At 48.3% G+C, this 12,018-nt stretch overlaps 4 protein-coding genes across 4 annotated transcripts; all 4 read left to right on the top strand.

Annotated features, from left to right (window-relative positions):
- Positions 1–90: 90 nt before the first annotated feature.
- On the top strand, positions 91–885 carry C8Q69DRAFT_42883 (hypothetical protein). Its single transcript, XM_028628463.1, has 3 exons — positions 91–175; positions 274–524; positions 674–885. Exons 1-3 carry the CDS (start codon positions 162–164, stop codon positions 703–705), a joined length of 297 nt encoding a protein of 98 aa, XP_028489601.1. The 5' UTR covers positions 91–161; the 3' UTR covers positions 706–885.
- A 3,015-nt stretch (positions 886–3,900) lies between these two features.
- C8Q69DRAFT_441016 (putative DNA repair protein Pso2/Snm1) lies at positions 3,901–6,516 on the top strand (the record flags this gene model as incomplete). Its single annotated transcript, XM_028628712.1, has 2 exons — positions 3,901–4,878; positions 4,933–6,516. The coding sequence occupies 2 exons, from the start codon at positions 3,901–3,903 to the stop codon at positions 6,514–6,516; spliced, it is 2,562 nt and encodes an 853-aa protein (XP_028489602.1).
- Positions 6,517–7,254: 738 nt separating this feature from the next.
- C8Q69DRAFT_42924 (cytochrome P450) lies at positions 7,255–9,297 on the top strand. Its single transcript, XM_028628467.1, has 4 exons — positions 7,255–7,667; positions 7,726–7,959; positions 8,023–8,595; positions 8,654–9,297. Exons 1-4 carry the CDS (start codon positions 7,375–7,377, stop codon positions 9,093–9,095), a joined length of 1,542 nt encoding a protein of 513 aa, XP_028489603.1. The 5' UTR covers positions 7,255–7,374; the 3' UTR covers positions 9,096–9,297.
- Positions 9,298–10,471: 1,174 nt separating this feature from the next.
- On the top strand, positions 10,472–11,995 carry C8Q69DRAFT_453158 (S-adenosyl-L-methionine-dependent methyltransferase). Its single transcript, XM_028629604.1, has 3 exons — positions 10,472–10,787; positions 10,877–11,160; positions 11,236–11,995. Exons 1-3 carry the CDS (start codon positions 10,668–10,670, stop codon positions 11,744–11,746), a joined length of 915 nt encoding a protein of 304 aa, XP_028489604.1. The 5' UTR covers positions 10,472–10,667; the 3' UTR covers positions 11,747–11,995.
- Positions 11,996–12,018: the final 23 nt, after the last annotated feature.

Consider the following 12,018-nt stretch of genomic DNA (forward strand, 5'->3'; position numbering starts at 1 on the left):
GACTCGCAATTAAGTCTAAGAAAAGCTGCGCCTTTCGTCCTTCTCTACTGGACCGGTGCGCAGTACGGCATCTGATTGATCTATATCATTTTATGGGTGACGCGCTAGTCCCAAAACCTCGTTTTTGCTGCTCTCCACCCTTTCGCTGATTCCCCGCAACCATGCTGTTCTTCAGGTAGGCCTTTCAACAGTCAGACTTCAATTGGATTGTGGCTCTACATCCTGCGTCCCTCGAGTTTGTTCTCCTTTTGGCTAACAGTGTTTATATCGCAGCTTCTTCAAGACCCTCACCAACCACACCGTCACCGTCGAGCTCAAGAATGACATCCGAATCCGCGGCACGCTGAAGTCCGTGGACCAATACCTGAACATCAAGCTCGATGACGTCGATGTTCTCGATCTCGACAAGTACCCGCATCTCAGCTCCGTAAAGAATATGTTCATTCGTGGTAGTGTGGTGCGATATGTGGTGTTGCCGCAGGCGGAGGTCGACCGTGGGTTGTTGGAGGATGCGACGAGAAGAGGTGAGTTCGAGCTGGCGCTTTCATTCTCCTTCATTATTGTTCGGAGTTGAAGCTCTCTGGGCCTATGTGGCTTGATTACATCGGCTTGTTTCCGTTTGGTGAAAAGGAAATTCGTTCCACAGTGCTAACTGCCTTTTCCGTGACTACAGAAGCCGCAAACCAGGCGAGCAAGGCTCGGTGATGACATGCTTTGGACGGGAATGAAGGCGCTGTTTGTCGATACTGTTATTTTATAACGAATGGATGAAATGTTCTAACGACACCGTCGTCTACAATTCATGGGTGTGTTGGAGAAGGCTCCTCAGGGACATATCACTGTCCTCATGACGACTTTATCCCAAGTGATATTGGGACAATAGAGGGTTGTCTTACGTGGTGTTGGTGGGCTGTGCTCTTGGATATGACTGCTGGGTGCTTTGGACATCGGGTCATACTGAAGCACAGATAAATCATCGCCTGCGTTATTATCTTGGAGCACACAACAGGGAGTATGCATTGAGATAACGCGAGAAATTACTTGGCTTAAACAGCCAATATGGTCGATCTGATCGATCAGCCTTCTTTCCTCATATCAGTATGTCCGATCAGGAAAGCACGTGATATCGTGACCGGATTGATGCGATCATTTAGTGCCATTGAGAGTGTGAAAAAGACTGATTTTACGAGTATTGAGAATAGACGTTATCTGTAGGTATCTTGTTATACTTCTTCAATGCGATAGAATATTTATGATGTTTCTTCTTTTGCTTCTTGACCATTTAAAAGACATAGTTACTATATTTATCGAGCCTCGCCAATTTTACAGGAACTTCGAGCTAATTATACTCCAGAACCGTGCTGGCTCATATCTTGAGCAGTAAAATAACTCTTCCAGTTCGCGCACTTGGTGTTAAGGGTGTCTGTCGTATGTGATCTCCGACTCGCGTTCCAGGAGCTACACCGCGAAATCCTCAGCCAAGCGATGCTTATGGTAGCGCATTAACCGGGCCCAAATAAATCAGTGATAAGATAAAAATAGTGAAGGATATGATCAGAATACTTACACCGGGATTATCTCAGTCTTTGAAGCAATGACTAGATAGCCGCTTGCGAGTAGCATGCTAATATCTCTTCGTGGCGGATTCACCAGATACAAATTTTCGGGATTAACATTTCTATATCCCTGTCTCAATATGAAAATTACCGGGAGAAGAGTATAAATTGGATAGCTTGCGCAAATAGCGAGTTAATAGCCATGTAGACCACTGGTTAGCACCCGGCAGCTCGATCACACGCTGCTTCACTGTCCAGCCCTTAGCAACCTGCATAAGAGCCGGGTATTCTCGTTTCGTATTGAAGGATTTACTATTCATTATCCAAAATAATGCATGGCCAGTCACTTGGACACTGGCTGTTTTATTTATCCTGGAATCGGTAATTGTCGGAAACATCCATAGTCAAATGGTATTCCTTCACCAGGCCAGGCTAGATTCCGAAGAGCACTTATCACTGCACGGAGGTGCAAGTGATATAACAAGTGGTATGAGGGGTAATCTGCGCTCCTGGTGTATGCAGCAGGCTATATCTAAGCATATATTAACTAGCCCTCCTTGAATTAAGAACTCAGCTTCATCTTCCCTCATATCATCCTCCAGGCTTTTCCTATAATAACATTCCCCTGGAGGATAATGTTATATATCACTTGACAGCTGGAGAATGCATCAATAATGATATTGACTAAACGAAGCAGTTATTTGGATATATCTACCCATAATCTTGGTGAATCAACCGGGACGACAATTGAGATAGGACAATAACTTTTCTACCTTTATATAAAAATAATCATTTACTCTGCTCCGTATACCGGGTTTATAAACCACCAGAACATTTATTCTTCGTTAGAAGAGTGCCTCTCTAAAATCCTAAAACGATCTACTCGAACTGCTCATTCCTAGGTAGTTTGGCATAACTATGGCTGCCTTGAGACCCGCGGTAGTCGGAATTACGGTAAGTGTATCTATACGTGGCAAGTTTTCGTTGTACTTACTGTTTCTAGTATATAGACTTCCCCGTGATTGCGGCAGAGATTCATGCATTGCACTCAAAAAGCTCCGAAGTGGATGTCAATACAATGTGGAATCATACTTAGCTTAACTGGGCTTCTGACCCGATGAAAGGGTATATATAACCCGGCCCCAAGATATGCAAAAGAAGTATGGCGGCAAGCGGTGGTTTACAGACTTCCATACCTTCGAGCTCCAGCAAAACAGGCGTATCTATTTTTTAATTACGCAATGCAAGGCAGCTAAAGGAGAAGGCGAAAGCGCGCTCTAGAGAGATGGAAGCGAGCAACTCCAAGCCTATTTGATAAACCAACACGGGAATAGGCCGGTGGCCCAGCGTACCCCGGTATACGGAATTCTTGCTGTTGGGAAGAGAGTGCGTTTTTTCCGTTATAACGATACAAACCAGGCAATAGATGGATGGCGCCCCGGTGCTGCTTGGGCAGCAACCCACAATGACAAGGAATTTTACGATATTGTTGATGAGCCTCGCTTGGTGCAGTCGGCGCTTCGATTCATCCTTCAAAACCATTGACGCTGGCGTTTTTGGGAAAGGGTAATTCGGGCACTAGCTGGTCTAGTGCCTCTGGAAAGACATGTATGTAGCAAGAATAAAGGCGAAGAAGCAGCCATCATTATGCTGATTTGGTATCTTTTGTGCATTTCATATATGCGGTTCAACGTTGATCTTTCAATCTGAAGAGCTCCGATTAGATATTGAGGACTAAGGCTCCTGAACTGCAACGCATTTCATCGACTGGACTAAGGAGTTACACGTTCAGTCCGACGCATCGAAGTATGGTATAGATAGGTAGGTACCTAGGTTATGTTGACCCGGTTCCAGGACGTACTCATACTCTGAGATTCTGGGTTATGGGTAGCAACACTGAAAAGGCAAGAAGTAGATGCATTTTAATTATGACATTTATCATTTTATCATTTATTCCCGTCAAGGTTTGCTTGGGCTCTGCTTTGAATGTGCCGGCAAGACATAGTAGTAGGTAGTTATCGAACGTGGACTACCCTCTTCGCATATGCCCGGATCGGGAAGTCACGTGATAGTGTGACTGGATTGTCGCGAGCTTCTCGCGGAGTCGCGTCTCCGGAACATAAACCACGAAGTTTTGTTTCTATATAAATTTTGGATATTTATTGATCAATCATGCCCTGCAATGTTTCATAATCCACGGGAGAACCCTAGTCTCGCAGCTTCTCAAAACACCAAACTCTCTACCGGCCATCCTTCCACCCCGCCTCCATCCGATTCTCGTTCAGGACCGTGACAGAAATTCCTTCTATCGGTAGTGAAGACCCCATAACTGTTACGTCCCGATATGAGTACATCTGCCTTCTCTAAGGCGGGATCTACGCCCTCGAAGACGCCATTCAGCGCCAAAAAGACGTCCACGAAGAAGAATACGAGTATTCTCAGTTTCTTCCAGAAGACGGATGGACCGCCCAAGGCGACTTCGACTCAACAACGGATTACGCAGTTTGGGTCGAAAATACCAAGGAACGGAAAGAGTCTGAAGAGCGGAACTCGTTCCGGGACCGGTGCTGGCGATAATCTTGGGGTTTGGAGACAGAATAGTGCCGGTGGCAAGGATGCGGGGGGCTTGTTCTTTGACGATAAGAGGGGGAGAGTTACTCGTACTGAGGAGAATAAGGATAACGATGGGGCTGAAATTACGAGAGGAAGATCAAGGACGCCTGATGATGATCTCTGGGAGGAGCGGGAAGATGAGAGGTTTAATGAAAATCATGCTGCGGTTAAAAGACGGAGGATACAAGAGGCATCCTCGTTGGAGGAGGAATCAAAAGAGGATGTTACTGCAAAAGATATAACTCCTGTTTCAATAAAGGCAAAGAAGAATAATGGACCGTTCATCGATGAGTCGGATAGCGAGGACGATCTCGAAGCTTTCAGGGAGGTTGTCGATGTCCCCGATGAGTCGACATCGAAGCCGAAGTCCGACGGTGAACTCGTTTTTGGTGCCGCTGCCGGAGACATATCGCCAAAGGATGAATCATCCGATACGCCGCCCCTAGCTGCCGAGCGCCCTCCATTGGTAAGAGAAGCCACGAGCCATATCGAAGATGATGAGTTTGCCGATTTTGACGATCTAGAAGAAGATGAATTTCGGGGCGAAGACTTCCTAGAGGGGCAATGGACGGAGGAGCAGAAGGATCTTGAACTCCGGGGATATGAAACCCCCGAAACCTCTGGCGCCGGGGAGACGAACGAAGATACGAATAACGAAATACCGTCATGTCCAATCTGCCAGGCGAGCCTTGGTGGTCTATCTCATAGCGTATGCTTATTCTGTTGCTCTGAGTATGGACGCCAGCCGCTAACACTTGTATAGGAAGTATCTGTGCACGTCAACAACTGTTTGGATGGAAACCCCAGCCTAGTGCCGACAGCCAAGAAAACCGTTACAACGACAGCATCAATGTCCAGAGCTGAACGCGCTTCTATCGCCCGACCAGCACAATCAGACCCGCATGCAATCCACGCAAGTGCTGCTACCTCTGCGTTCTCGAAGTTGATGGCCGGAAATGCCGAGGATAGTGCGTGGGCAGCGGCAGCGGCTCATGAGGCTGCATCTCGTGGCAAACAAGCTTATGAACGGACGTGTCCTTTCTACAAGATTATCACTGGTTACTCTATATGTGTCGATGCATTCCGCTACGGGGCGGTTCAAGGTTGCAATGCCTACTTTCTAAGTCACTTCCACAGTGATCACTACGTCGGGCTGACTTCGTCATGGCGCCATGGTCCTATCTACTGCAGCAGAGTCACAGCGAACCTCGTACGCCAGCAGCTGAAAGTCGATCCGAAATGGGTTGTGGACCTCGAGTTTGAAACGACAACAGAAGTTCCTGGGACTGACGGTGTAAGAGTCACCATGATCCCAGCTAACCACTGTCCTGGAAGCTCCCTGTTCCTGTTTGAGAAAACCTTTGGCAGTGGATCGTCTTCCCGACTACATCGTGTTCTTCACTGCGGTGACTTCCGAGCTTGTCCAGCTCATGTGCAACATCCAATGTTGCGTCCTGAAGCGATCGACGTGGTGACTGGCAAGACCAGGCAGCAGAGGATCGATGTCTGCTACCTCGACACGACTTATTTGAATCCAAAGTATTCTTTCCCGCCCCAGGATGACGTTGTCAAGGCCTGCGCCGAGATTTGCGTGAGCTTGGATCAAAACGATGGTGATGCAGCAATGTTCGCGAAAAGTAACAATGGTCATGCTGCTGGGGGGTTGACTAAGTTTCTCTCCAATGCGAATACTAGTGGAGATGCAACTCAGAGCTCCTCCGCCGGTCGCGGGCGGTTGCTTGTTGTTGTTGGGACGTATAGCATTGGCAAGGAGAGGCTTTGCGTTGCTATCGCCCGTGCCCTGAAATGTAAGATCTGGGCCAACCCTGCGAAGCAGCGCGTCTGTTCTTGCCTTGAAGACCCAGAACTGTCTGCTCTGTTGACGGATGATCCGCTCGAAGCTCAGGTTCACATGCAAACAATCTTCGAGATCCGGGCCGAGACGCTTCAAGAGTATCTTGCTTCAATGAAGCCGCATTTTTCCAAAGTTGTTGGGTTTCGTCCGACCGGGTGGAACTACCGCCCACCGGCGGGGAGGATGCTGGATAACCCACCTGTGTCGGCTGTGCTGCATTCAGATAACTGGAAGACTCGATTCTCAGTCCGCAACCTTGTGCCTCAGCGTGGCAGCACGAAGGAGAGTTCATGTTTTGGGGTGCCGTATAGCGAGCACAGCTCATTCCGCGAACTGACCATGTTCTGCTGCTCTCTGCGGATCGCTCGCATCATCCCTACTGTCAACGTGGGCAACCGTAAGACGCGCGAGAAGATGAAGGCGTGGTTTGAGCGATGGGAGGTTGAGAAGAGGAAGACCGGACTCTTCCGCGCCGAGGGCCAGGATTGGTGACATTTGGCAAGGACAGCGCAATTTGAAAGTACCGTACTCGCATTTACGTCTTATAGATACCCAATTGACAGTCTTTTTTCGTACCATCCTGCATAATCCTGCGTCTTACCCTTTGTTATCGCACATTATGTAACCGGGGTATAAGCCGCATTTGTACACTGCCTCGTGCAGGCGCAAATCAGCACCACCGCGAGGTGATGACTGTGATAGAGCAGTTGACCTGTAGAACGAGAACTGGATAGTTAACGTATATCTTATTATCCTATCAACGAGTGTGCATTTCCGTCTTACTCTGCCTCAGGTAGCGTTCGGGGCGTCCAGCTGTCTCCCGCCTTTTGCCATCAATGGATCGCCAGCGGCCAAGCGATCAACACTCCAAACATCTGCGGGGAGAGCCGAGTCGGTGTCAAAGTCGGCAAAGAAAGATTCTCGATAGAGTCGTGCGGTTGGTCCCCGCAGTCCTCCACGTTCTCAACGGCGGTGCGGAGACCCCAGGCAGGCTAAGACGGATTCCCGATGTCTCGCTCCGTTGTTGTCTTTGCCTCGGGGGTCACGGCCTGGGAAGACACACCGGGATATGTCGTCCACCAAAAGCGTCCTCTGTGAAGGAAACATAAATACGCGCTCTGGTGGTACTGGATGGGCTTCTTGGTTCATTATCTGGATCGAATTTTCTATTGTGCGGTGTTGAGAATACCTGGTGTGCCATGCAAGGTTGATCTTCTTTTTTTCTTTTTATTTTTTCCTTCACCCCGGATCATCTTGACAGACTGCCAGCCAATCTGCTCATAGAATACATATATACATACTCCATACTACGTATTACATACATACATCACCGCCATTGAGCCGACCAAAATGATCACCGATTTCTTGTTGACGCCGTGGACGCCAGTGGTCCTGCTACTGCTCTACTACATCGTCCCCTACCTGGCCCGCTCCCATTACCTCGATATCCCCGGTCCCTTTCTCGCTAAATTCTCCAATTTCTGGCTGCTCTATCAGGCCCGTCGAGGTCGTCGCTACCAGACTGTCCACGAATTGCACAAGAAGCACGGCAAATTCGTTCGCATCCAACCAAACCATGTCTCTGTGGCAGATGACAATGCTGTTCAGGAAATCTATGGCCACGGCAATGGTTTTCTGAAGGCGTATGTGCTCATCCTATCTGTCCACTTTGTAAATAATACGGATATTGATTGCCAGCAGCGAGTTCTACGATAGCTTCGTGTCTATCCGTCGAGGTCTCTTCAATACCCGTGATCGTGCTGAGCACACCCGCAAGCGCAAGACTGTCTCTCACACTTTCAGCGTCAAGTCCATCGGCCAGTTCGAACAGTATATCCATGCCAACCTGGAGCTGTTTGTCAAGCAATGGGATCGCATTGATACCAAGGACAAGAATCCCCGTACTGGCTACTCAAGCATTGATGCTTTGAACTGGTATGTCTCTTGTCTTGTCTATAAGATAGACATTCTATCCTTGCTAACAACAATCCCCAACAGGTTCAATTACCTGGCTTTCGATGTCATCGGTGATCTGGCATTTGGTGCTCCCTTTGGTATGCTGGAGAAAGGCAAGGATATCGCTGAAGTCAGGGCTAATCCCGATGCCCCCGTCAAGTACGCCCCCGCCGTCGAGGTCTTGAACCGCCGTGGTGAGGTTTCCGCGACTCTGGGATGCTATCCCGCCCTGAAGAACTTCGCGAAGTACCTGCCTGACCGCTTCTTCCGTGAGGGTCTCGAAGCTGTCGAGGATCTTGCCGGTATTGCTGTCGCCCGTGTCAGTGAGCGTTTGAAGCCAGAGGTCATGGAGAAGAACACCCGTGTAGACTTGCTTGCGCGTCTAATGGAGGGTCGTGATGAGACTGGTGCCAAGCTCGGTCGTGAAGAGCTCACTGCTGAGGCCCTCACTCAGCTTATTGCTGGCTCCGACACCACTTCTAATACTTCTTGTGCTATCCTCTACTGGGTCCTGAGAACCCCTGGGGTCATAGAGAAGCTGCAGACAGCCCTTGATGAGGCTCTCGGCCCTGACGTTACCGTTCCTTCTTTTGCCCAGGTCAAGGAAATCCCTTAGTATGTGCATCCGTCCACCATTTAACTCATTGGAATAACATAGCTAATAATATCGCAGTTTGCAATGGGTCATCAATGAGACGATGCGTATTCACAGCACCTCCGCTCTTGGTCTTCCTCGTGAGATCCCTCCCAACTTCCCTCCGATCAACATTGCTGGTCACGTCTTCAAGCCTGGCGATGTCCTCTCCGTTCCCACGTACACGGTCCACCACTCCACTGAGATCTGGGGCCCTGATGCTGAGGCTTTCGTTCCCGAGCGATGGGACCCTAAGCGCCTGACTGCCCGCCAGAAGGCTGCATTTATCCCCTTCAGTGTTGGTCCCCGTGCCTGTGTCGGCCGTAACATCGCCGAGATGGAGCTCCTCACCACCATGGGTACTGTCTTCCACCGCTACGAGTTCCAACTCGAGCAGGACCACCCCATGGAGACTAGAGAAGGTTTCCTGCGCAAGCCCCTCGGCCTACGGGTTGGTATGAGACAGCGACAGATTAATTAAACGAAAGAGAGAGAGAGAAAACCCTTATATTAGTTGGCGTCGGATTCCCAGATCGAGGAGTACTCGGAGCACCGGTCCAGTTCCCAGGAGATTCCGAGACGGATAGAGAGGCGGGACTTTTGGGTCGCCTTGTTATATACGGTCACTTGACCGTTCTTGTCTGCTGGGAGATTTGCCTCGTTTCATGGAGGACCTGGCATAACGGCGTCGAATTTGATCAGGTCAATGCACCTGATACTTAGCGTCAGTATGAGTTCCCAACGTTGACATACGGTCATCTCAGCTAGCTGGAATTTACTAGACAGCAGGGGCATGGGAAAGACTACCAATAGCGTAAATTTAGCTATTCTATAGCAAGTTATGAAAAGCAGCCTGCAGAACGTCGTCAACTCCGTGTAGTTCAATGTGGTTTTTGAAGGTGATCGAGATTGACATAGATGAGGTCGTGACCACTTCTAAGGAAATCTCCTACTTATTTCTTGAATAAGCCAAATCTAGCACATACGACCATAGGGTGTGGAAAATAGGGCTTCCCGTCCGCTCAGCCGTACTTAAGCCACACGCCGGCAGGTTAGTAGTTGGGTGGGTGACCACCAGCGAATCCCTGCTGTTGTATGTTTTTTTGCATTTTTTTTTATATTGCCTATTCTCCCTATCTGAGGGATGTGTAAACATTAGGAAAGGAGAAACTACTTCTTATCGTTTTTTTGTGGAGTGGAATGGCAGTTATTTACAAATAACCGAGGTCCCGGTCGAGCTACATTTCCCTTTACGGAAAGACTGGGAAATACCTACCTAGTGACTCGCTACAGCTATTTTAAGAATACCAGAAAAGCAGCTTATTAACTAGGAAGTCCACTGAGGTAAGAGTTAATACCTTACAAGTAATCAGAGTAATGAACAAGTATTTATGTAATTGTTCTTGGCTTTCCTTTCCCTGCCTGATTTTCTCTTAAGGGCCACTCCTTTGCTTGTATCCTTATAACGTGGCTTATTAGATCCCCTCGACATTTTGGTTCCTTCTTAGAAAGTAAAACTTGAAATGTTTCCCTCCGGTATTAGGCCAGAATTATATGAGGAAGTTCCCTAGATCAACCAATACGTTATGTGGTTGTCTATGACAAGGATGTTTCACGGCCGCCACCGGTACACACTCCATCATAAAGTACGCTGATAGAATGAATTTTGAAAGCCCCTAAAGGTTAGAAATTATACATAATGACTCTGAATCATGCTTTCTTAACATGATGTATAGGACCTCATTCAAGCTAGTTTTTATAAGTCGTTTCTAAATACACAGTTCTTAATTGGTGAGTTTACTTGACAGTTGCGGACCTGTCCCCACCAAGTAGTTAACGGCGACGTTGTCTAAGCCAACTCTCTTAGAACGTGGAATTAATTTGTTTATGAGCCCATCAGATACATAAGTAAAACTATTGTCGTCAACGACTCTCCGATTTAGGATATAATTTTCAGCCGGGCGATTCTTGGATTCGAATACGAGTCGCGTACTCAGGATTTGACATCTCCGAGATCGGACCCGTACTGGTTGCTTAAAGTTCCCCTCTCGCGATGTATAGTTATCCCCATGCCAAGAGAAGCGACATCTTCCTATATTCTCCCATCTTCATATATATCACAATGTCTAACAATGCAAATGGTAAATCTGTCAAGGACCACTGGTCTTCTGAGGTATGGCTAACCGTCCTTTAACATCCGTTGGATTACAACCCCATATCCCTTCCCCGCGTTTATCAACCGCTAGCTCATGTAAGCAACAGGCATACTCAGCATCAGCATCTTTCGTCCCCAAGTTGACACAGAAGGTTCTGCAATACCTCGATCCCAAACCGTCAGAGAGGGTACTCGACATCGGCTGCGGCGATGGGAAGTTCACGGGCAACTTCCTGCCTGCGGTAGCATTCGTGCTTGGAATTGATTCATCTCCTGCGATGATAGAGGCTGCCAAGAGGGATTATGGTGGGCCCAAGGCTGAATTCAGGGTCGTTGATTGTCGATTCCTCGAGGGGGAGAGCTCTATCGTTGATGGCTCCTGGGATAAGGTGTATGTGACCATAGACCCCCTGACCATCAGAGTATATATCTATCACGATGTGGTAAGCTAATATGAAATGTTAAGGGTATCAAACGCTGCCCTTCACTGGATCCTACGTGATGAGAACACGAGAATATCCACTCTGCGCGGCATACATGCTGCTCTGAAACCGGGCGGCTCTTTCGTCTTTGAAATGGGCGGGCATGGAAATGTCGCTGAGGTCGCGACCGCGATACTCTCAGCGCTTGTCCATCGTGGAGTCAGTATAGAAAAAGCACGGGAGTCCAATCCTTGGTTCTTTCCCTCTGATATCTGGATGAAGCAAGCGCTTGAAAGTATCGGGTTTGAAGTCGAGAAAATAGAGCTCGAGTATCGTCCCACCAAGTTAACGACGACAGCAAATGGTAGACTGGCAGGATGGGTGAAGTTGATGGGTGCTCAGATGCTGGATGTCCTGCCTGAATCTGAGAGAGATAGTGCCGTGGAGGAAGTTTGTGAGATGCTCCGTACAGCTGTCACCAGATCGGAGGATGGGAGTCAATGGCTGGGATATGTCCGACTTCGTGGCATTGCGAAGAAGAATTCATCAGGATAGCTACTAGTGATATATTCTGACTATTCAATGCATAACTATGGGCACCTGCAAGTTGTTGACTAAACACATGTGACAATGAAGGAAGGCTCCGCTTCCGGCACTTGCCCATTCATCAACACAAGGATATATACCACAACAAAGGGTCATTTATCAATCAGGGAGTCCAGATGGTGCAGTGGTAGTCCACCTCCATCTAGCTGGAGGCTCCCTGTTCGAACCTTGGAGGGGGCTCCTTGGATTTTCGAAGAAAAACCCTACCCGCCAAAAGCACG

This window comes from Paecilomyces variotii (genome assembly GCF_004022145.1).
Source record: "Paecilomyces variotii strain CBS 101075 chromosome Unknown C8Q69scaffold_1, whole genome shotgun sequence".
In the NCBI taxonomy this organism is placed as follows: Eukaryota; Fungi; Ascomycota; class Eurotiomycetes; order Eurotiales; family Thermoascaceae; genus Paecilomyces; species Paecilomyces variotii.

Bases quoted from the DNA above. Each gene is read 5' to 3' on its own strand.
- C8Q69DRAFT_42883 (XM_028628463.1), top strand. The intron at 525-673 runs GTGAGTTCGAGC...CCGTGACTACAG, and splicing joins GGAGGATGCGACGAGAAGAG to AAGCCGCAAACCAGGCGAGC.
- C8Q69DRAFT_42924 (XM_028628467.1), top strand. From the start codon at position 7,375: ATGATCACCGATTTCTTGTTGACGCCGTGGACGCCAGTGGTCCTGCTA. The intron at 7,960-8,022 runs GTATGTCTCTTG...AATCCCCAACAG, and splicing joins AGCATTGATGCTTTGAACTG to GTTCAATTACCTGGCTTTCG. The intron at 8,596-8,653 runs GTATGTGCATCC...ATAATATCGCAG, and splicing joins CAGGTCAAGGAAATCCCTTA to TTTGCAATGGGTCATCAATG.
- C8Q69DRAFT_453158 (XM_028629604.1), top strand. From the start codon at position 10,668: ATGTATAGTTATCCCCATGCCAAGAGAAGCGACATCTTCCTATATTCT. The intron at 10,788-10,876 runs GTATGGCTAACC...TGTAAGCAACAG, and splicing joins AGGACCACTGGTCTTCTGAG to GCATACTCAGCATCAGCATC. The intron at 11,161-11,235 runs GTATGTGACCAT...TGAAATGTTAAG, and splicing joins GATGGCTCCTGGGATAAGGT to GGTATCAAACGCTGCCCTTC.